This window comes from Haliotis asinina, chromosome 13 (assembly GCF_037392515.1).
Source record: "Haliotis asinina isolate JCU_RB_2024 chromosome 13, JCU_Hal_asi_v2, whole genome shotgun sequence".
NCBI lineage: Eukaryota > Metazoa > Mollusca > Gastropoda > Lepetellida > Haliotidae > Haliotis > Haliotis asinina.
The window spans coordinates 40,386,552-40,408,191 of NC_090292.1; the positions used below are offsets into that span (position 1 = coordinate 40,386,552).

The 21,640-nt window shown below is 38.8% G+C and overlaps 1 protein-coding gene across 1 annotated transcript; it reads right to left on the reverse strand.

Moving 5' to 3' along the window:
* Positions 1-724: 724 nt before the first annotated feature.
* Positions 725-2,745, reverse strand: LOC137259543 (uncharacterized). Its single transcript, XM_067797173.1, has 4 exons — positions 2,633-2,745; positions 1,706-1,774; positions 1,440-1,541; positions 725-862 (listed from the first exon to the last, which is right to left on the reverse strand). Exons 1-4 carry the CDS (start codon positions 2,743-2,745, stop codon positions 838-840), a joined length of 309 nt encoding a protein of 102 aa, XP_067653274.1. The 3' UTR covers positions 725-837.
* Between the last annotated feature and the right edge of the window lie 18,895 nt (positions 2,746-21,640).

The window sequence follows — 21,640 nt, forward strand, 5'->3', positions numbered from 1 at the left end:
TGGTTTCCATGCAACTGAAACTGCACCATCTCAGGATGGTTTCCAGTTCGTTTCATTACCCACTCCTCCAAGCGGGATCCAGTTGGTTTCCATTTACGAGTTTATTGTAGGTTTCAACCTGGTTTCCATGTATGAGTTTTTTGTAGGTTTCAACCTGGTTTCCATGTATGAGTTTATTGCAGGTTTCAACCTGGTTTCCATGTATGAGTTTACTGTAGGTTTCAACCTGGTTTCCATGTATGAGTTTCTTGCAGGTTTCAACCTGGTTTCCATGTGTGAGTTTATTGCAGGTTTCAACCTGGTTTCCATGTATGAGTTTACTGTAGGTTTCAACCTGGTTTCCATGTATGAGTTTCTTGCAGGTTTCAACCTGGTTTCCATGTATGAGTTCACTGTAGGTTTCAACCCGGTTTCCGTGTTGTAGTTTCCAACCTAGTTTAATACCTAGTTTCCATGAACTGAAACTTGCTCGTGTCAGCCCTTTACCCGGTCCTCCGGAAAAGATGTTGTTTCATGTCTCACATGTAGCAAATCAGGTATTTTATACAATTGCATAATGGTAAAAGGCTTCAGGATGACACACAACAGAATAAAACAAAAATTTATTAAAAGTTTATTTATATTCAACAATATGTTTGTAAACAAATAATATCCGGAATATTCAAGTTAGTAAATGAAACAAAAGCAAGGGAATAATTAGCAGTGAGTACAGAATATTTTTCTTAAACACACTGTAGACCAGCCCATATCACTTGGCTTCCTAGTTTGAAAAATGTTAGCTCTTTCCCCAAGAGAGGAAGAACTGTGTGCTTCTTCTCCTCCGGCCAGTCAATCGTTTCACAGCCTTCCTGCTTTCCAGCTTCTGAAATTTAGAAAACAAACTATCAGTACAAACAAGCATTCGTCTACGATATCCATGGCTAGAGAAAAGAAAACTGTCAAACATTGCTTGAGGTGAAATACACTGAACCCCATGTCCGATAAGCGAAGAGATCAAAAAGTATAAACTGAGCATTTGACATCAAAAGTTTCAATCGCAGAACAGCGTATTGATATATGATAGAGTGCAGGGACATGAAGAAATTCGCCTTTGAAAGCCATAATTTATTTTCTGAATGTTACTTACAATGCACATTATGAGTATAGAACTACGATTTATCCGTTATTGTGAAAAGACATGTTTTCTTAACCAATAATGTGGAGTCATTCAGGCAGACAAGCTATGAATATGGGGTCACAAGCATACGCTGCAGCATAATGTGCTCCATAATATTTAAAACTTTTTAAGCTGGATTTTTCAAAGGATAAATTGCACATTGTTCATTTTGAAATTCCTTGAATGTACATAGAAAGAATCCAAATTAACTTGATATTTTAAAGGTTTCCTTAAAATTTTTAATCTCTGCAAGATGTAAAATGACTAGAATACGTTTACTTACTCTGAACTTTTTGCCGTTCTTTGTATACAAGCCGTGGGCCTCTGCTTTCCCCACACCTTCATAAGTGATCCATCTTGTTCATCCAAACCCATCAAAAAGCTTCTGAAAGGAGACATGTGCATGATGCATAACTATAAGTGAAACATGTTTCCAGTTGGAGGTTACAAGAATAATGACATGCGCCATGCACTTTTACTGATTCCTAGGATTTACATTTGGTTATGTTGTATTTACATTATGTACTGGACGGTTCAGGTCATACATACCTTTTGTATGTCAAAATGAGTTGGTCCTGGCTGCCTTCTTCAGTTTTTCCAACACTGCCCTCCTTTATGCTGGAAACGTAGAAATGCATCGATTAAAAAAAGTCAGGAGCTTGTCATATTGCAATCTTGATAACAATAAAGTGTCGAATAAAAAGAATAAATATCAATTTGCAAAGTGTAGAATATGCTAGATGAAAAGAATCCAGGTCAGCAAATTCATATACTAATTTGGGTTGGCAATCCATCATTGTATACCCATATATTCTTTATATACTCTTCGTAACCTTTTCTGTGGGACTAACACAATCCACATTTCTTCATTCAGAGTTCGTTAAATCTTGATATGATAAGCATAACACTACTTACATCAGATGGCAAATCTAAATTATCTCATAAATCAATAATATAAAAATCTTCAATATTAGTTTGAAAACATTGTGAAATTTCAATTTTGAAATCTGGTCAGAGAATCCCTAACCCATAAATGCAAAATGACACACTATCCCCAACTACATTGTTTTCAAACGTGCAAATATCAAAGGCAATATGAAAAGGATTTCTTAAATAAATATTCGTATTTATAAATACGTTTGAAGTTATTTTGAGTCGTAACAAGCACATTAGCAATAATATACTAGAGATATTTGTGATTTATTTTTTTCTTGCAAAGATAATTTCTCATTCATTAACACATTGAACCATTTTAATCGTGTGAGCTGATCCAAATCACAGTAATATTGAGTTCTTGAATTAACCGAGTGCTGAGTGAAGGAAGCCATACATCTCTCTTGCTAAGAATTCGACACGCATGTGTTTACCGAGGCCCATCAAGTCTAAAATTTCATATGTATTGTAGTAGTTACTTATTTACGTTAAACATTCCGAGTAACATGTGCTATTGCTTATTTCAAGAAAATAACACTGTACCTGACCAGATCGTGGAATGTTCCTTTTCTCCCGCTGCGATCGACGACTGCTGCTGTTCTCAATTTTTCACGTATCCGAATATCCAAAGCTTCTATTGTAAATCTCATTGCCATTCTCTTGAATCAGATAACACGGACAAATGTAGGAATACTGTGTTGACTTCCTTGTCGTTACTGGACATACCGGGTGAGAACTGCTTTCAACCAGGGAGCCTATATAGAGAGGGGAGTGGAAACTCCTCGAAAAACCGCTGAACGTATGTCTCGCTTTGTCACGTGACCAGTGGAGACAATATGGCGGCAGCTTAGTATTAAAGATTGAGCTCGGTTCATTTTCAACAGCTGATTACATTCGCTGAGTGTTGTGACAACTCGGATCCTACACGTAGAACATAAGTCACCTGTTCTGTTACTTCAGTTCTAGTCACATATTTGTAATTAGTGTCAGTATAAGAAAATATGTTTGTAGTAAAGTTTCAAGTCGGCATCTTGTAACTCTCTGGCTTCAATTATCGGTACACAGCGAAGATAGACTGAGTTTCGTCAATAAAAGCTTCTTTCACACATTCCTTTATGTTTTAGCAGGAAATTATACCTTTAGTTGAAAGGTATCTGCAAGCAATAGTGATAGTTTTGTGACTTAAAAACATGTTGGGGTTTAATTGGGGGGTGTGAAAAATGTGGCAGATCGCCGATCTGATCTGATGCGCCATTGAAATACTACACGCCGTTGTTTGAAGTGTGTCTAGATATTGCTCAACACCGTCTTTCACATGCACCTTTAATTTTTATGAGGGGAATTTACCATCAGGCGAAAGGTGTTTGCTGGTAATAGTGATAGTTTCAAAATCTAAAATAAATTGTTAGGACGTACTTGAGGTGTGTGAAATATGTGCCATCTCGCCGACCTGATCCGATCCGCCATTGAAATATTGCACGGCGTTGTTTGAGTGCTTTTGTTTCAGCTTCAAAAACTTCATTCTCATACACCTTTAATTTCCATTAGGGGAACATACCATCTAGTGAAAGGTGTTTGGAAGTAATAGTGCTAATTTTATAATTTAAAAAAAATCGGTAGGGTGTTTTTGAGGTGTTGAAAAATGTGCCATCTCGCGGATCTGTTCTGATCCGCCATTGAAATAGTATAACTTTGAGTGTTTCTAGTTATTGCTCCAAAACCTCTTTCACATGCACCTTAAATATTTATGAGGGGAATATACAATGACCCGAAAGGTGTTTGCAGGTAATATTTATAATTTGATGATCTAAACATGTTGTTAGGATTTATTTGAGGTGTGTGAAATCTCGCTGATCTGTTCTGATCCGCCATTGAAATACTACACAGTATTTTTTGAGTGTTTCTAGTTATTGCTCAAAAAACTTCTTTCACACACACCTTTAATTTCTGTTAGGGAAAAAAGTTCCATCTGGTGAGAGGTGTTTGGAAGTAATAGTGATGATTTTATGAATTAAAAAAATAATTGGTAGGGTGTATACATTCACAAGTATTTCATGTGTGTGAAAAATATGACATATCGTTGATCTGATCTGATCAATCATTACTACAAGCCAATGTTTGAATGTGTTTAGTCGTCCTAAAATTCATTTCTTTCAAATACACCTCTAAGTATTGAGGGGAATATTCTATCTGGTGAAAGTGTGAGGTATGACATATCTGATCTGTTCTAATCTGCCATGGATGCCTTTGATGCTTGAATATTTTAGTTCTGAAACTATTGTTGATATTTGACAAAACTGCAAAGGACTTTTTAACGCTTTGTGATGGTTTTAAACTTTTTGTTTTTTTAGGGGGGGAGTGACTGTGTCAGTTGACATTCTGTCAGTATCCATGCAATTGCGCACATGCAGGAAGACATCTGGTCATCTTCATTAACTGCCCTCTTCAAAAAAATAATTTCGACTTTGCCACGACCGTCCATTTGTCCATTATAGACTGAGTGTCTGTAAGAATGAGAGTGACTGAATCTACAACTCATTAACATGTGCTTAACTTTCCAAACTGTATTCCTGAAGGAAAAAGAAATAAAAATGTGTTCCTCCCTCGTCACATTTTTTCTATCAAAAATTAAAAATCAAAGTCTTACTCGTCACTTTTGAAAAGAATGTGCCTGAGAAACATATTTTTATGCAGCCTAAGCATTCCACACAAACAGAAAACCACTGAAACATAATGAGACATTTTAATTGTGTAACAGGTCATTTCAAATACATATAATAACATAATAACCTTTAGTTTGCCATTTGGCCATCAGGGCTTGCTGCCACTTGCAGTCTTTAAAGTCTGCATACCCATTTTGTTGGAATCAAACCATTAAAAACAAAATAGTCTTCATTGTAGAGAGTTTCACAGTCCCTACAAAATCCATTAGTGAAGTGTATGGAGCACAGAGAAGTTTACAATTAGTTATAGACTGCTGACATTCCTATGCGGCACTGAATATATAATACTATGAAGTGAAACTGGAAGTTATCCTAACATGAGGGATCAAGGATAATTCCTGAACATTAATACAAATTATGGGCACGATGCTAGTTCAAAGGAAATGAGATCTAATTGACAGAAGACCACATGGGCCTGCAGATAACTGAAACTGTTGGCCTGATACATTAACAACCGACGCTGGGCCTCTGGGCTGGCGATCGTTTCGAACGCTGTATCAAAATTGTCACATAAACAGAGAGTCTTTGAACAAGGCAATGTGTAAACACATTCTCAAGTCCTCTCATTAATCCACACATGCATCATTCGGCGACAGGAAGTGTAACCAGCTTGTTGTGACAACATTCAGGGGAGCCTACTCCAATTTACCGAGTATTACTCCGGGAGATGCCGATAGTTTCCGACAGTAAACTGGTTGAAATACTGTTAAGCGCAGCCGATTTGCGCTGAGAACAAACCAAGTCGACGTGTGCAGTGGGGCATGACGAGGCACACGTTAATTAGTACAAATGGTAAGGAAAGCTAGCGAGTGACCAATCCCTGTTATAGAGTATCCCTGTTTCAACATAGTCGTCTCAAAACAACTTGGGATCAAGCGACAAAATGGCGGCAACTGGGCGTAGGGGCATTGTGGGTAATAAGAAATACCTGATCCTTTTTCGATTGGCAGGCACGAAATCCTTCTCTGACCCAATTTGGATGTGATTTTAAGACAAAGACTGAAAACGACTACTTCAGTACTTAAAACTGTTGCTTTTATAAAATGTCACGAGTTCGCGTGCCCATGGATTACCGGTTCATTACTTCCGGTTTTGTCTGTCAACACCTGACTCAGGTAAGTTCTATTGTTTTTACAGCTAGCTAATTTTGATAATAGGAGCCTGTTAAGTGGGGACTGCCCCAGTGAAGCCGACACACGAACCCCGACGCACTAATGACCTGACACTGAATAGTTGTCAAGTATTTGAACTCAGTGTCAAAGTATGCCAACTATAAATGCTTTTAACGCTAAACTTTACGCACTGCCTCAGTGTATTGTATAATTCACGTATATTCTGCATAAATATCATCATGTAAGTACCAAACTGACAATTGTTTTAATGACTTATACTAATCTTCCTAAATGCTTACACTCTTTCACATTCCCAGGAGTTGGCAGTCTATAGCCTATATATATATTGCATCATTCACCTTTTAATTATTAATATATATCTGAACTATTGCTATTGCTAAAGTGGCTTTAATTTTATTTATTTTTATACAATATTTTACTGAAAGGAATACAAGCCCGTACACAACTCAATGATCCAATAAGTTATAATTAATATATAATAAAAGTTTGAGCAATGTTTCTATGCAGAGTCAACTCATCTTTTATTCTTGTATATAGATATCGCTGTTTTATTACTACTTTTCAGATAAAGCGTCTGATCCTCAATTTGACAAAGCAGACAACCGAAACCTGGACTTGTCCCATTCATCACAATCTAGAGAAACGGAACTAAGTGTGCCTCGAGCACACAGCTGGGCAAAGGCCATTTATAGCCATTCGTCCTTTCACCATTTGCATGTTTAGTACGGTTATTGTGAAGTTTGTGTGCATGGTAGTTGGAATATGATGCTTCATTACATTACGAATAAACAAGAATGTGAAGGTAAAAAGTGTATAGTTTGTTCTTGTATCATCAGTTTGAAGCCACATTTATTATTGTGATATCCACAGAATGATGCGTCAACAATTTACTTTTGTTGTCTTGTCATCTAAGCAATGATACGAATCTACTATTCCTTCCCCAGGCACATTCACATTGAATTATAACACCTCGTCAAAGCTAAGTTTCAGTCAGGAATGGAAACCAACACATGACCATAGCTTCGTGTCAGTTTCCATCACCGGAGCTTAGAGTATCCATTATGGATTCTATTTGGAAACTAGGTCACCCAGTTTTACTCAATGGATACCAACTGGATGTCAGGATGGTAAACAATTTATGTTACTTAGTTCAAAACAGCGCAATGGAAACCAACATGAAACTACATTTTCTACTTTTATGTTGGTTTCCATTTAGTGAGATCTGAGAGTTGCAAATTCCAGGTATGGAAACCAACAAGAAACCCCTGAACTTAGTTTCAGTTTGGTTTCCATTTACAGAAATACCAAAATCACATTTCCAAAATGGAATCTAGTTGGAAACTCAGTTAGTGAGTTTCAGGGAATGGAAACCAACTGGATTCCGCAATTACCCACATTACGGATGGTTTCCAGGTTTCTGGAAACCAAGTCATTTTTGTAGTGAATGAATGATTTAATTTAGAAGAAGGTTTCGTAACCTTATCGCCGTTAATTCAATCAATGTGCAAACATAGTATCTTAGTATTCACTCCCAATGACGAGTAACAAACACGTACCTCCTGTAACAACATCTCATAATCCCTTTTCTCGCAGACATGTGTTCATTTGCCTGTATAAGCCCCCGACATTGCAAGCAATTGTTATCAAAACACATTAATAGTTCTTCTGATTAACACAGAAAGTAACCTCTCTCGTAAGAAAGGCTAATCTTTGATCATTACTGCTAAATTGATTGAAAATATAGGTAATGTACGAATTTAAAATGTAAACCCCCAATACGCGGCTCTCGCTGAATGAGAGGTGCTTTTCATAACCCCCAATATGCGGCTCTCGCTGAATAAGAGGTGCTTTTTATTACCCCCAATATGCAGCTCTCGCTGTGAGAAGCTAATTAATTTGCCGCATATATGCGGCTCTCGGCCTTAATGAGTTAAAGCACTGTAAAATTATTGTCCTCCTGAGATGGTACGTAAGTCCCAACACATTTGAAGTCAAATTTGATTTTCCATCTTTTCTTAGCCGTAGTATTTCTGTCATTTTAATTTGTGGCTAATCTTGCATACAATCACCAGCAGCTGAGGGGATGATGTAAATCCAGCTAGGGACCATGCAGGTAGCAGAAGTACTGTAAGTCCCCATGGCCCCTAGTATGGTGATTTACCTTCAGTTGTTGGTGATCTATATAGCCTGTTTTTATATTGTATTGTCTGAATAGGGATATTGATTTTAACTTTTCACGCTAGTTTTATTTCTTATTGTGATATTCTAGTTGTTTTACTGTCCGTCGTCGACAGCTTTTTATGATATACATAGATTCTTTTTTTAAGAATGCTCTCGTCACGATATGGCTGCAACACTGCCGATGTGACGTTAAATATTAACTCACTCACTCGCTCTTCTCCTCCTTGGCAGTTGGTTAGGCCACAAGTTGACCTAGCATTAACATCACTTAAAAGATCAGAAACGAATGAATTACAGTATAAACAAGAGTATAATCAATTGAAACATGAATATAGCAATTATAAATCCTTCTTTACAGATGGGTCCAAGGACGGTGGTGCAGTTGCATGTTCCACTGTCATTGGATCCAGAACAATATCTTCTAGATTACCAGATAATTTTATTTTTACAGCTGAAGCTAACGTCATATTAACAGCTCTTAAATATATTCAAAGACACCCTAGACGTAAACAATATATAATCTATTCAGACTTAATTGATATTATTGAATTGCATAGTAGTCTTGCTACTGGCCAATACGACATCGTCTTTTGTTGGCTACCAAGCCATGTAGGCATTTCTGGCAACACAATGGCCGATCTTGCTGCTAAGGCAGCACTCAACAAATCTTTGACTCCATTTCTTGTTCCATACTCTGATTATAAAGCTGCAATTAGAACGTATATCCGTGATCTGAAGCAGAAGAAGTGGGACACACATGTGGGTATCAATAAACTACATGCAATAAAACCTTATATTGGTTATACCCACTTGGGTTGTCGGTCCAGATTTGAGGAGGTCATTTTGCGGCGATGTCGTATTGGCCATACGAGATATACTCATGAATACATTTTGAAAGGTGAGGATCCTCCGTTCTGCATCCCTTGTGATGAAAGAATCACAGTCAAGCATATCTTGCTTGACTGTGTTGAGTATTCCATCACATGGGATCAGTATTTTAAGTCACACTCTATGCAGGATCTTTTTAGCAATATTAGTCCTCATTTAATTATTGCATTTTTAAAGGAATTAGATGTGTTAACTGAACTTTAAATAGATAAATATTTTAAAATTGGAAGATTAAAATAGTAACTCAAATCGTTAGTGGCTGTACCCTCAAAGGGGGTTGAAGTGCCGTAAAATAATTGTCCTCCTGAGAAGGTACGTAAGTCCAAAAACATTTGAAGTAAATTTCAGTTTTCCAGCTTTTTAATCGTAGAATAAGTGTGTTTTTACTTTATGGCTAGATTTGTCTAAATGGCTGACAGCTGAAGGGTTGATGTAAATCCAACTAGGGTCCATGCAGGAAGCAAATGTACTGTAAGTCCCCATGGTCCTTAGTATGGTGATCTATCTTCAGTTGTTGGCAACCTATAGCTCATTTTTATATTGTACTGTCCTCTGTAGATACATTGTTATAGGTCTCTTCACTAGTTTTACCTTCTACTCTGTGATATTCTAGTTAGTTTTAGTGTCCTTCGTTGCAATGTATGTGCTATTAATTCATTTGTATTTTTATAATTACTCATTCTCGTCACGCTATGGCTGCAATATTGCCGATGTGACGTTAAATTTTAACTCACTCACTCACTCACTTGCTACTGGCCAATACGACATCGTCTTTTGTTGGTTACCAACCCACGTAGGCATTTCTGGTAACACAATGGCTGATCTTGGTGCCAAGGCAGCACTCAACAAATCTGTGACACCACTTCTTATTTCTTACAGTGATTATAAAGCTACCATTACATCTTGTATCCGTGATCTGATGCAGAAGAAGTGGGACACCCAAGTAGGTACAAATAAATTACATGACACAAAACCGTATATTGGTTACACCTACTTGGGTTGTCATTCCAGATTTGAAGAGGTTATTTTAAGACGATGTCGTATTGGCCATACTAGATATACTCATTCATACCTTCTAAAAGGTGAGTGTCCTCCATTTTGCATCCCTTGTGATGAGAGAGTCACGGTCAAGCATATCCTGCTTGACTGTGTTGAGTTCTGCATCACAAGGGATAAATATTTCAATGTAAATCTGTCAAGGATCTTTTTACCACTGTTAACCATTGGGATGTCATGTAATCATTGTTTTTGTAAAGGAAATTGATTTCTTGATTCAATTATGAATAGTATGTGCTGTAAATAGGTGTATTTGAATGATTGGTAGTTTATATTAGTAACTAGTGTAAATTCTTAGTGGCTGTACCCTCAAAGGGGGTTTGAAGTATTGTAAAATTATTGCCCTCCTGAGAGGGTACATAAGTCCCAAAACAGTCGATGTAAATTTAAATCTACCAGGATTTGAATCGTAGTATTCCTGTTGTTTTAATTTTGGTTAGCATTTTGTACACTCGCCAGCAGCTGAAGGGATGATGTAAATCCAACTAGGGTCCATGCAGGTAGCAAAGGCACTGTAAGTCCCCATGGTCCCTGGTGTGGTGATCTACCTTCTGTTGTTGGCGATTCATAGCCTGTTTTTATATTGTATTGTCTAAATAGTGATATTAGTTTTAACTTTCCATGCTAGTTTTAATTAAACTTGTGATATTTTAGATGTTTTACTGTCCTTCGTTGACAGATTTTTAGAATGTGCATATGTTTGGTTCACGTGGAAACAATTCGGCCTACAAATGACTTCAAATAAATCGGTTTCAAAAGGGATGGTTGAGCTTCGTTTCCAGAGCACACTTTACAGTTAAACAAAAAATTCAAAATCGATGTACGAGACTTGGAAGACATATCAAACAGAGCTTGGAGTGGTTATCTGTGCTAATTGCAGCGTTTTGTCATGTTTTTCATGATTCCCGGGGAAACGTGCTGTCTAAATAAATCAATTAACTGTCAGATGTGTTGTTTTCTTTTCAAATACACCAGGGGTGGGGATGGGATGGTCACTCTTTTTTCACCAAGACCTTTGAATAATTTCACTTTGCCATTAAGGCAAGTGTTTATTGTATTTCTTATTCCTGCAAGGGTGATTGACCATACTTAATGACGCGGGACAAATTCAGTTATCATTTCTCTAGAGCAGGGTATTCTTATTCAAAATTAGTCTATATTTTATAAAGACGTCATTATGACTACCTAAAGTATTGTTAGAATAACTCTATTAGATTAATCAGTGTTCTACTTCACAAGTCAGTCATGGACAGAACACTGATAACGTTCATGGCGACCACTTTCAGGCGAAATTAATTCCATTTTAACATTGGCATTATATGAATTATTGATGCCAATTGCTGATGAGACTTGCATGATGTGAGTAAACGAAGTAACTTAATCAGGAGGGGACTTCTCGGAAGGGTGACATAGGACGTGGACTTCATTTGTCAGGTCATGTGATTTTCCTTATTTTGTTCTTCATTTACCTTTCGTATATTGATACACAAATAACATTCTACATTCAACACCAAAGAGTGATTGCTTCATGATCAAGGTGGCCAAACATTTGAGAATGACACCAACAGTGCATTGGCTTTGTATCGCCTTGCTCTCAATCGCAATGTACAGGTCTGATGATGTCATCAAAGAAATGATTACCTTCAGAAAATGCACACAAGACGAACAACGTGACACTCTTCTGGCTGAAATGGAACCATATGGGATATTGCAGACTTTCCGTAAATGTTTGCAGCTTGCAAGTTGTAGCTATGTAAGATACAGCCCCACGGCGTTGGTAGGCAAGATATGCATGGCATGCAACGTGGCCACAAGAAACACAAGGAATTTGGAGACTGGCGAAGACTGGATCTGTTCAGAAAAACGAAACTCAGTAAGAATATACCTTTGTGACTTTTATTGAACCAAACTGTTGACTAATTATGATAATTTTATATTCATGTTTTCCAATAAAAGAATTAGTGACCGAACATAATCTATATTACACTAAAACGTATATTGTATGAAAACGAAAAGCAGTGAAACTACTAGATTATCACAGACTGATTTTAAACTAGTAAACATGTATCTTAAATAGCTGAAAACTATTTTTGGCCATACAGAGTAAACATGGGGGTGCTGACGCCAACAACTGAAGGTAGATAAACATATACTGAGTCAAAAAAAAACCTTTCAAAATGTACTTTTTTAAAAACAATGAATATTTTTTAGGATGATGATACATCTATGTATCCAAAATTGGATCCCTATCTTTCGAATCTAGATACATGTTAGCAAAACCCACTCAAACCCATCCATTCGTCACGCAAATGACGTTAGTGACAAATTAGTTTTTGCACGAAGAGTCGATCATGTGGTTGTCGCATCGAAGTTTTCTTCATTTGCACGTGTTGGCATCGCCCTCAAGAATTGAAGAAACACTAGTAAACCACCGTTCTAACGGTACTTTAAATGCCACCATTGTCAAATGTGCAAGAGGAACGTGCCGTTGGCATGGTGCAAGCGGGAAGATCACCTATGTACGTTGCGAGAGCAATGGGATGGAGCCGTTACACTGTATATGACTTACGAGGTCGTCTACAACAAACTGGCACCACGTCTGATCGCCCAAGGCCAGATCGTCCTAATGGAACTGCTTGTGGCACTGTCAGTGTATCGAGTACACCCCACCGATCTCAGCAATGAAGTAATAACAATTTAACCATCTTATTATCTCTTGTTCTTTTATATTGGTCAGCCGTGGCGAGCCACCTTCTCGTGGTGGGTGCTGGGTAACGCCAAGAGCTCGCCGACACCCCCGTCGTGGACCCGGGGGGATATTTGGTCCACCACCCAGTTTGCCGTGGGTTGCGTCCCATGTCGGACGGTAGTCTGGTGGTTGAGGGCACTGGGAGCCTGGAACCGTGCTCCTATTGCTCAACACACCACATCGGCCCTTACTTCACCTAGACGGGTGGTAGAATCGGCCCGATTCTATCAATCGGCTGGTCACGCCAAGCCCTGTGCATGGTGACTGTATTTTGCACATTTTAACTATTATTGGATATTGGCCGTTTCTGTGTCAGATATGTACACTGTTTATTTACTGAACTGTCTAGAGTTCTATGCCAGAAGGCGGTGGCTCATGGGCCAATCTGGCACTATTGACCTCCAGGTTTAAATTGTCAACAAATAAATGTAGGGTCTGAACCAACCTGACTTTTATTCTGTTTGGCAATATTTGCTACCTGTGTTGATATTGCCTGAGTATAACATCTTTGTAGCCCTAGTGTTTGTCGCTGGTTTCCACTACAGCACTGTCCTCGTTGGCGGGTGGGGAGCAGGGATGTCGAATGTTTACCTTCAACATGGCTTCCCCACAAATCAATGGTTCTCGGTACTCAACTAAAAGACGTCATATTGATATAGACACTATTTCGTCTTCTGATGATGAAAGTTCAGTTTTAAATGTAGAGTCATGGCCACGATTTCTGGTTGTGGAAGCTGGTAAAGGTCTCCCGCTTAAGATAAACCCTTTTGTTGTCTCTAAGGCTGTGGAAGGGATATGTGGCACTGTGCAAAATATTAATCGTCTCCGTTATGGGTCTTTGTTGATTGAATGTGCTAAAATGCAGCAGTCTCTAAATTTGCTCAAAGCAAACCATTTTGCTGATACTGAGATTGTTGTATCTGTCCACAAGACATTAAATTCATGCCGAGGCATTGTTCGAGATCGTTCAAAATGTTTGTCTGACATGTCAGAAGAGGAGATTGTGGCAGAACTCAAAACTCAAGGGGTGACACCCGTGAAACGTTTCACTAGAAAAGTTAATGACAGGGTTATCCCTACTACCACCTATCTGTTTACCTTTGCACTTTCCAAACTACCCAAATCAATCAAAGCTGGATATCTTAACATCCGTGTGGATACATATATCCCAAATCCACTCCGTTGTTTTAAATGTTACCATTTTGGTCATGGGGCAAGTTCTTGTAACAACTCCCCAATTTGTTCCCGCGGCAGTGGAAATCACGAGAACACTGATTGTACAAATGCCATGAAATGTGCAAACTGTAGTGGTGAGCATATGTCTTACTCTAAGCAGTGTCCAGGGTTGGATAAAGAATCTAGGATTATTAAAATCAAATATTCAAACAACATTTCAAACATTTCTTTCTCTGAGGCCGAAAAATTAGTTGGCGACCAGACACAAAACAACAATTTAACAAAGCCATATTCTGTCGCAGTTTCTTCTTCTTTCCAAAAAGTGGATAGTGTGTGCCAGACAACCATTAGCTGGGTCACCGATCAGCAAAAACTACTCTACTGACAAAAACAACTGACAAGCAGACTGATGTACCATCTACCCCCCAGTCTCAAACAGTTGATCGTAGACCGGAATGTGTGCCAAAACCCCATACTGGGAAAAACAAAACTGAACCAAACAAAACTGTCTTTTCCAAAGCAGAAAGAAAACAATATAAAAGAAAAGAAGCAAAAGCTATGTTCTGTGTTCTTTGTATATCCCACCGTCATATTCTCTTCACCACTCTGATCTTCAGGCACTTTATGACCAACTTTCCAAACCCTGTGTAATAATGGGTGATTTGAACGGTCATAACCCACTTTGGGGCGGTAATGACACTAATGCAAAAGGAAAATTACTTGAAGATTGTTTCTCAAATAACAATTTATGCCTTTTTAACGATGGTACTAAAACCTATCTACACCCTGGAACTGGCTCGTATTCCTGTTTGGACCTATCAGCTGTTCCAATTTACTAAATGAATTCGAATGGTCAGTTCATGATGACCTCTGTGGTAGTGATCATTTTCCTACTGTATTAAAATCAATTACACCATCTGATGTTCTTCCGTCTTCGAGATGGAATTTTGCTAAAGCAGACTGGGCTCGCTATGAAACTCTTTGTTCAGAAAAGCTAACACCAGATGTTTTCATTGATGTTCCCGACTCTATACAGGACTTTTCCGATAGGCTTCACAAAATAGCTGGCACCCGTGGCGAGCCACCTCCTCGTGGTGGGTGCTGGGTAACGCCAAGAGCTCGCCGACAACCCCGTAGTGGACCCGGGGGGATATTTGGTCCACCAACCCGTTTGCCGTGGGTTGCGGCCCTGTGTCGGCGGAGGAGGGGATCCTGGTGGTTGAGGGCAATAGGGACCTGTAACCGTGTTCCTTTTGCTCAATACACCACTTTGGCCCTGACTTCGCCTAGACGGGAGGTTGAATGGGCCCGGTTCAACCAATCGGCTGGTCATGCCAAGCCCTGCGTATTTGAATGTTTTTAAAAATATTTCTTCAACAGCTTGATATACTTTTCAAAAGAACTATCTTGCCATCAAGTGCTTTCAACATCACACGATTGCAAAATGGAATAATTATTTTGCCTAGAGTCTTAATACCCAGAAGGCGGTGGCTCATGGGCCAATCTTGTAGAATATATCTTCTCAAGATATGTTTCTACTTGAGTATACCCTCCTGGTATCCTTGGTGCCATCTGGTGGAAATCCACAGATGTAAGGCATTGTCCTTGTTGACACTCCGTGGTGGATGGGGAGCCAGGAGGATGAATCATACTTAAAACAACCATGGCACCCCCTTACAAAAAACGTTCGCATGATCCTGAAGATTCATTCTCATCTGAGGATGATGATGCTTCACCATCACAAAATAATCAGAAGAATCGGTCTAGGTTTCTGCTGCAGATGGAAATCCACTCCATTTGCTATAGCAAAGGGTATTGAAGGTTTAGTTGGAGAAGTAAAGGAGGTTAAAAAGCTCCCTTCTGGCTGCCTTTTGATTGAATGAAAGAAACAAATACAATCAAACATTCTCCTTTCAACTAAAGTACTGGCTAATGTTTCTGTTCAGGTTTCCCCTCACAGGACATTGAATTGTAGTAAAGGCATTGTCCGTGTCAATACGTTGCCTCTCAGACATGCCTGAAAAGGACATTCTGTCAGAATTGACATCACGAGGAGTCACTGATGTTAAACGCTTCACATGTAAAAGGAACAATGCAATTTTAAATACCAATACTTATTTATTCACATTTGGTGTCCCAACTCGTCAAGACACACTTAAAGCTGGCTATTGTAAAGTGAAAATGGATGCTTTCATCCCTAATCCCTTAAGATGTTACAAATGTCAAAAATATGGTCATGGATCAAACTCCTGTCGTAATCCAGCTGCTTGCCATCGATGTGGTGGAACTTGTGATGATAGTACACAATGTGACAAATCTCCTTCTTGTGTTAACTGCTCGGGTAACCATCCGTGCTCTTCTAAGGAATGTCCCTCATGGAAACTGCAGACTAAAATCTCTCAAGTCAAACATGATCGTGATATAGGTTTTATAGAAGCAAAGAAAATTGTTCTTGCGCAAGAGCAACCAGGACCTACACTTGCCAGTGTTGCATCAGGTGCGCTCACTCATCCAAAACCAAACCTTGCATCTCTCCAAACCATAGGTTGCCAGACTGATTACACATGGGCGAAGCCATCTGCACCCACGTTGTTATCTGCTGTAGTGAAAGTGCCGCCTTCACAAGAGACCTCCAGCTCACAGACCATTCTTACATCACAATCAACTCTTCCTTCTCAGAAATCTTGTGATACGGATTCGTCTTTAAGTGAGACACAAACGTCATCACAGCCAGTGCGGCTGTCCAGATCAGAAACAAAAGTACAACATATTGCAAAAAACAAATCTAAATCAAAACCCAAACCTTCAAAACAGTGTCAGAGTGGTAGAACCTCTAAAGGGGCTAAAAATCAGGTCCAGCTGTTCAATAGATTTTGGATTTGAACTATTAGTTCAGGACTTTAACCCGTCAGCATTCTGCTTACAGGAAACTTACTTAAAGCAGAATAACAATTTTGAGATAGGAAACTATATTGCCTATCATTGTTTTTCTCCCCCAGGCGATAGGACCATTGGCGGATCATCCATTCTAGTCAGACAAAACGTTATTCAAAGCCCTGTTTCACTTAATACTAATATGGAGGCTGCTGCTGTGAGAATCACTTTACATGTAGCGTTTACGCTCTCTTCATATTTCACCGTCTTCGACGTTTGCCAAAACTGATCTTCAAGCCCTGTATGACCAACTCCCGAAGCCCTGTATTATAATGGGAGATTTAAATGGGCAAAACCCACTCTGGGGTAGTGTAAATACAAACACTAAAGGGAAATTGTTTGAAGACTTTTGTTGTGACAATGATTTATGTATTTATAATGATGGTTCCAACAGATATTTACGACCCTGGGACAGGGACCTATTCTGCTCTTGACTTTCACTCACAAATTCGGAACTACTAAATGAATTTGAATGGTCAGTCCACGATGACCTTTGTGGAAGTGACCATTTTCCTACTATTCTAAAATCTGTAACTCCATCTGATGTTCCTCCATCATCAAGGCGGAATTTTAAAAAGGCTAACTGGGCTTTATATGAAACACTGTGTGCTGAAAAACTTAATCCTGAACGTTTTCTTGACGTTCCTGATGCTATTAAATGTTCTTTCTGAGGAACTGAATTCCATAGCTGATGAGTGTATGAGTCCTCTGTAGTTCCACACATAAGAAAACCATGGTTCAACGATGAATGCAAACAAGCTAGGAAGGCCAGGAAAAAAGCAGAACATTATTTCCGTCGCCATCCTATGGTGCATAATTTAAATAAATTTAAAATTGTAAATGCTAAAGCACGGCGTACTTTTAAACAAAACAAACGCCAGTCTTGGCAAAATTATGTATCCAAAATAAATTCTCGGACACCCATGTCCAAGGTATGGAATATGGTCCAGAAAATCAAAGGTAAAGGTACTAAATCTACTGTCCATCATCTTAAAGATGGAGATCAATTGCTTACTGATAAATCAGATATCGCTAATAAACTGGGTGAAGCCCTTGCTAAACATTATTCCTCTTCTAATTATGTGCCAAAATTCCAGCAATATAAAAAACAACCAGAAAAGAAAACTATTAATTTCAATTCTGATAATGGGGAAGATTACAATGAAACGTTTTCTATTCATGAACTATATACTGCTCTTGATCAAGCTCATGACACTGCTACAGGAACTGATAACATACATTATCAACTCCTGAAACATTTACCAGAATCCTGTCTGGAAACTCTCCTAAATATTTTTGATAATATTTGGAAATCGGGTAACTTTCCTCCGTCATGGCGTGACGCCATAGTCGTACCAATAACTAAACCTGGACGTGATCATACTCATCCTTCAAACTATCGACCGATTTCACTTACTAGCTGTGTTTGCAAAACCATGGAACGCATGATCAATAATCGGCTCGTTTAGTACTTGGAAACAAATAATCTGATAACAGATATACAGTGTGGTTTCCGTAAAAACAGAAGTACTGTCGATCACTTAGTGCGACTGGAATCATTTGTTAAAAACGCACTAATTAATAAACAACACGCTGTGTCTATCTTTTTTTGATCTCGAAAAAGCATATGACACAACCTGGAAAATATGGCATTCTGAGAGATGTACATGACTTTGGCTTGCGAGGTCGTTTGGCTGAATTTATTGCCAACTTTTTAAATGACAGACAATTCCAGGTCCGAGTGGGTTCTACCCTGTCTGATCATTACAATCAGGATCAGGGTGTTCCACAAGGTAGTATTTTGTCTGTCACACTTTTTAGCATCAAGATCAAGAGTTTATCAAATGTTTTAAACGATTCAATTGATGGATCGTTATTTGTGGATGATTTAGATATTTCTTGTCGTGGTAAAAGTATGCATACCATTGAACGGCAATTGCAGTTGTGTTTAAACAAGATTAATACATGGTGTCTTGAAAACGGCTTTAAATTTTCTAAATCGAAAACTAACTGCATACATTTTGTCGTAAATACAAACCACATAAAGACCCTGAACTATCCCTAGATGGGACGCCCATTAAAGTTGTGAAGGAAGCTAATTTTTTTACATTTAGCGTTTTTACCGCATATTAAATCACTCAAAACTAAATGCCTGAAAGCACTTGACTTGTTGAAAGTTGTCTCAAATTCAAAATGGGGAGGGGATTAAGCTACCCTTCTCCACCTCTATCGAACACTCGTCCGTTATAAACTTGATTATGGCTCCATCGTATATGGTGCAGCCTGCAAAAGTAATCTTAAATTTCTTGATCCTGTCCATCACCAAGGTCTAAGACTTTGTCTTGGGTCCTTCAGAACCTCACCTCTTTACGTTGAGGCCGATGAACCATCTCTTGCACAACGCCGTATCAAATTATCTTTACAATATATCACAAAACTATACTCTAACGAATCTAACCCTGCATATAACTGTGTCTTCAGTCCTCTTTATGAAGATTTATATAGCAACAAGTCTTCTCTTGTTCCACCTCTTGGGCTCAGAATAATGCCGTTTATTGCTGCTGCTGGAATTGAGCTGGACAATATAGCTCCCTTCCGTCTTCTTTCTTCTCCTCCTTGGCAGTTGATTAGGCCACAGGTTGGCCTAACATTGACTACATTTTAAAAACTCAGAAACTAATGAATTACAGTATAAACAAGAATATAATCAATTGAAACATACATATAACAATTACAAATCCTTATTTACAGATGGATCCAAGAACGGTGGCGCAGTTGCTTGTGCCACTGTCATTGGATCCAGGACAATATCTTCTAGATTACCAGACAATAGTTCTATTTTTACAGCAGAAGCTAATGCCATATTAACAGCTCCTAAATATATTGAAAGACACCCTAAACGTAAACAATATATAATATATTCTGACTCTCTTTCTTGTCTTCAGGCTATTAAAAAATATTTCTTGTAAACATCCACTTTTAATTGAAATTATTGAACTGTATAATACTCTTGCTACTGGCCATCGTCTTTTGTTGGTTACCCAGTCACGTAGGTATTTCTGGGAATGTGATGGCCGATCTTGCTGCCAAAGCAGCACTAAACAAATCTGTGACACCACTTCTCCTTCCATATTCAAATTACAAAGCTTGCATTAGAACGTATATCCGTGATCAGATGCAGAAGAAGTGGGACACTCAAGTAGATATCAATAAATTACATGAAATAAAACCGTATATTGGATACACCTACTTGGGTTGTCAGTCCAGATTTGAGGAGGTCATTATGCGACGATATCGTATTGGCCACACAAGATATACACATAAATATTTGCTTAAAAGTGAGGATCCTTCGTTTTGTGTCCTTTGTGATGGAAGAATCACAGTCAAGCACATCCTGCTTGACTGTATTGAGTATTCCATCACAAGGGAACAGTATTTTAATTCACGAACTCTTAAGGGTCTTTTTAATGACACAAGTTCTCATTTAGTCATTGCATTTTTAAAAGAATTAGATTTATTGACTGAATTGTAAATAGATAAATATTTTATTATTGGAAGTTTAAATTCATAACTGTGCTTGTTAGTGGCTGTACCCTCAAAGGGGGTTGAAGTACTGTAAAACTATTGTCCTCCTTAGAGGGTACGTAAGTCCACAAACATTCAAAGTAAATTCAAACTTTCCACGTTTTCAATCGTAGCATAAGTGTCTTTTTATTTGCATTGCTAGATTTCCCAAATTGCTGACGGCTGAGGGGATGATGTAAATCCAGCTAGGGTCCATGCAGGTAGCAAAGGTACTGTAAGTCCCCATGGTCTCTAGTGTGGTGATCTACCTTCAGTTGTTAGCAATCTATAGCCCATTTTTATCTTGTATTGTCCTCTATAGATACATTGTTTTAGGTATAGTTACTAGTTTTATATTCTCATCTGTGATATTCTAGTTGTTTTACTGGCCTTTGTTGACAGGTTTTATAATAGATACATATTTTATTTCAGTATTAAATGTTCTCGTCACGATATGGCTGAGATATTGCCGATGTGACGTAAAATATTAACTCACTCACTCACAAAATAGCTGATCAATGTATTCCGAAATCCTCTATCATTCCCCACATACGTAAACCTTGGTTTACTGCAGAATGCAAACAAGCTAGGAAGGCACGGAAGAAGGCTGAACAATATTTCCGTCGTCATCCAATGGTCCATCCCGTGTGGACCCGGGACAGAATGTGTCCACAGCACCCCATTGCTTGTCGTAGGAAGCGACTAAATTGTTTGCCGTGGGTTGCGTCCCGTGTCGATGGAGGACGGGATCCTGGTGGTTGAGGGCACTTGGAGTCTGGAACGCGTTCCTGCTGCTCAACACACCACTTCGGCCCTTACTTCACCTAGGCGGGTGGTAGAATCGGCCCGATTCTATCAATCGGCTGGTCATGCCATGCACTGAGCATGGACACATTCATTCTGAAATTGCGTAGTATCAAAATTATGAGATGCTTTCAATGAATGTCATCAATAACCTGTTACCTTTACTATTGCCCAGAGTCCTATGCCAGAAGGCGGTGGCTCGTGGGCCAATCTGGTTGATCCTTTGGTTCAACTGGAGTATAACATTCCTGTATCCTTTTGGTGTCAGTATGCTGGAATACCGCTTACATATGGCATCGCCCTTGTTGGCGCTCCGTGGCGGGCAGGGAGCAGGAATGCTGAA

What these genes read in the sequence shown, in the direction of transcription:
- LOC137259543 (XM_067797173.1), bottom strand. Translation starts at nt 2,745, where the DNA reads ATGGCAATGAGATTTACAATAGAAGCTTTGGATATTCGGATACGTGAA. An exon ending in CTCATTTTGACATACAAAAG is followed by an intron (nt 1,542 to 1,705) that starts GTATGTATGACC and finishes GTCTCCTTTCAG; the next exon opens with AAGCTTTTTGATGGGTTTGG. An exon ending in AGAACGGCAAAAAGTTCAGA is followed by an intron (nt 863 to 1,439) that starts GTAAGTAAACGT and finishes TCTAAATTTCAG; the next exon opens with AAGCTGGAAAGCAGGAAGGC.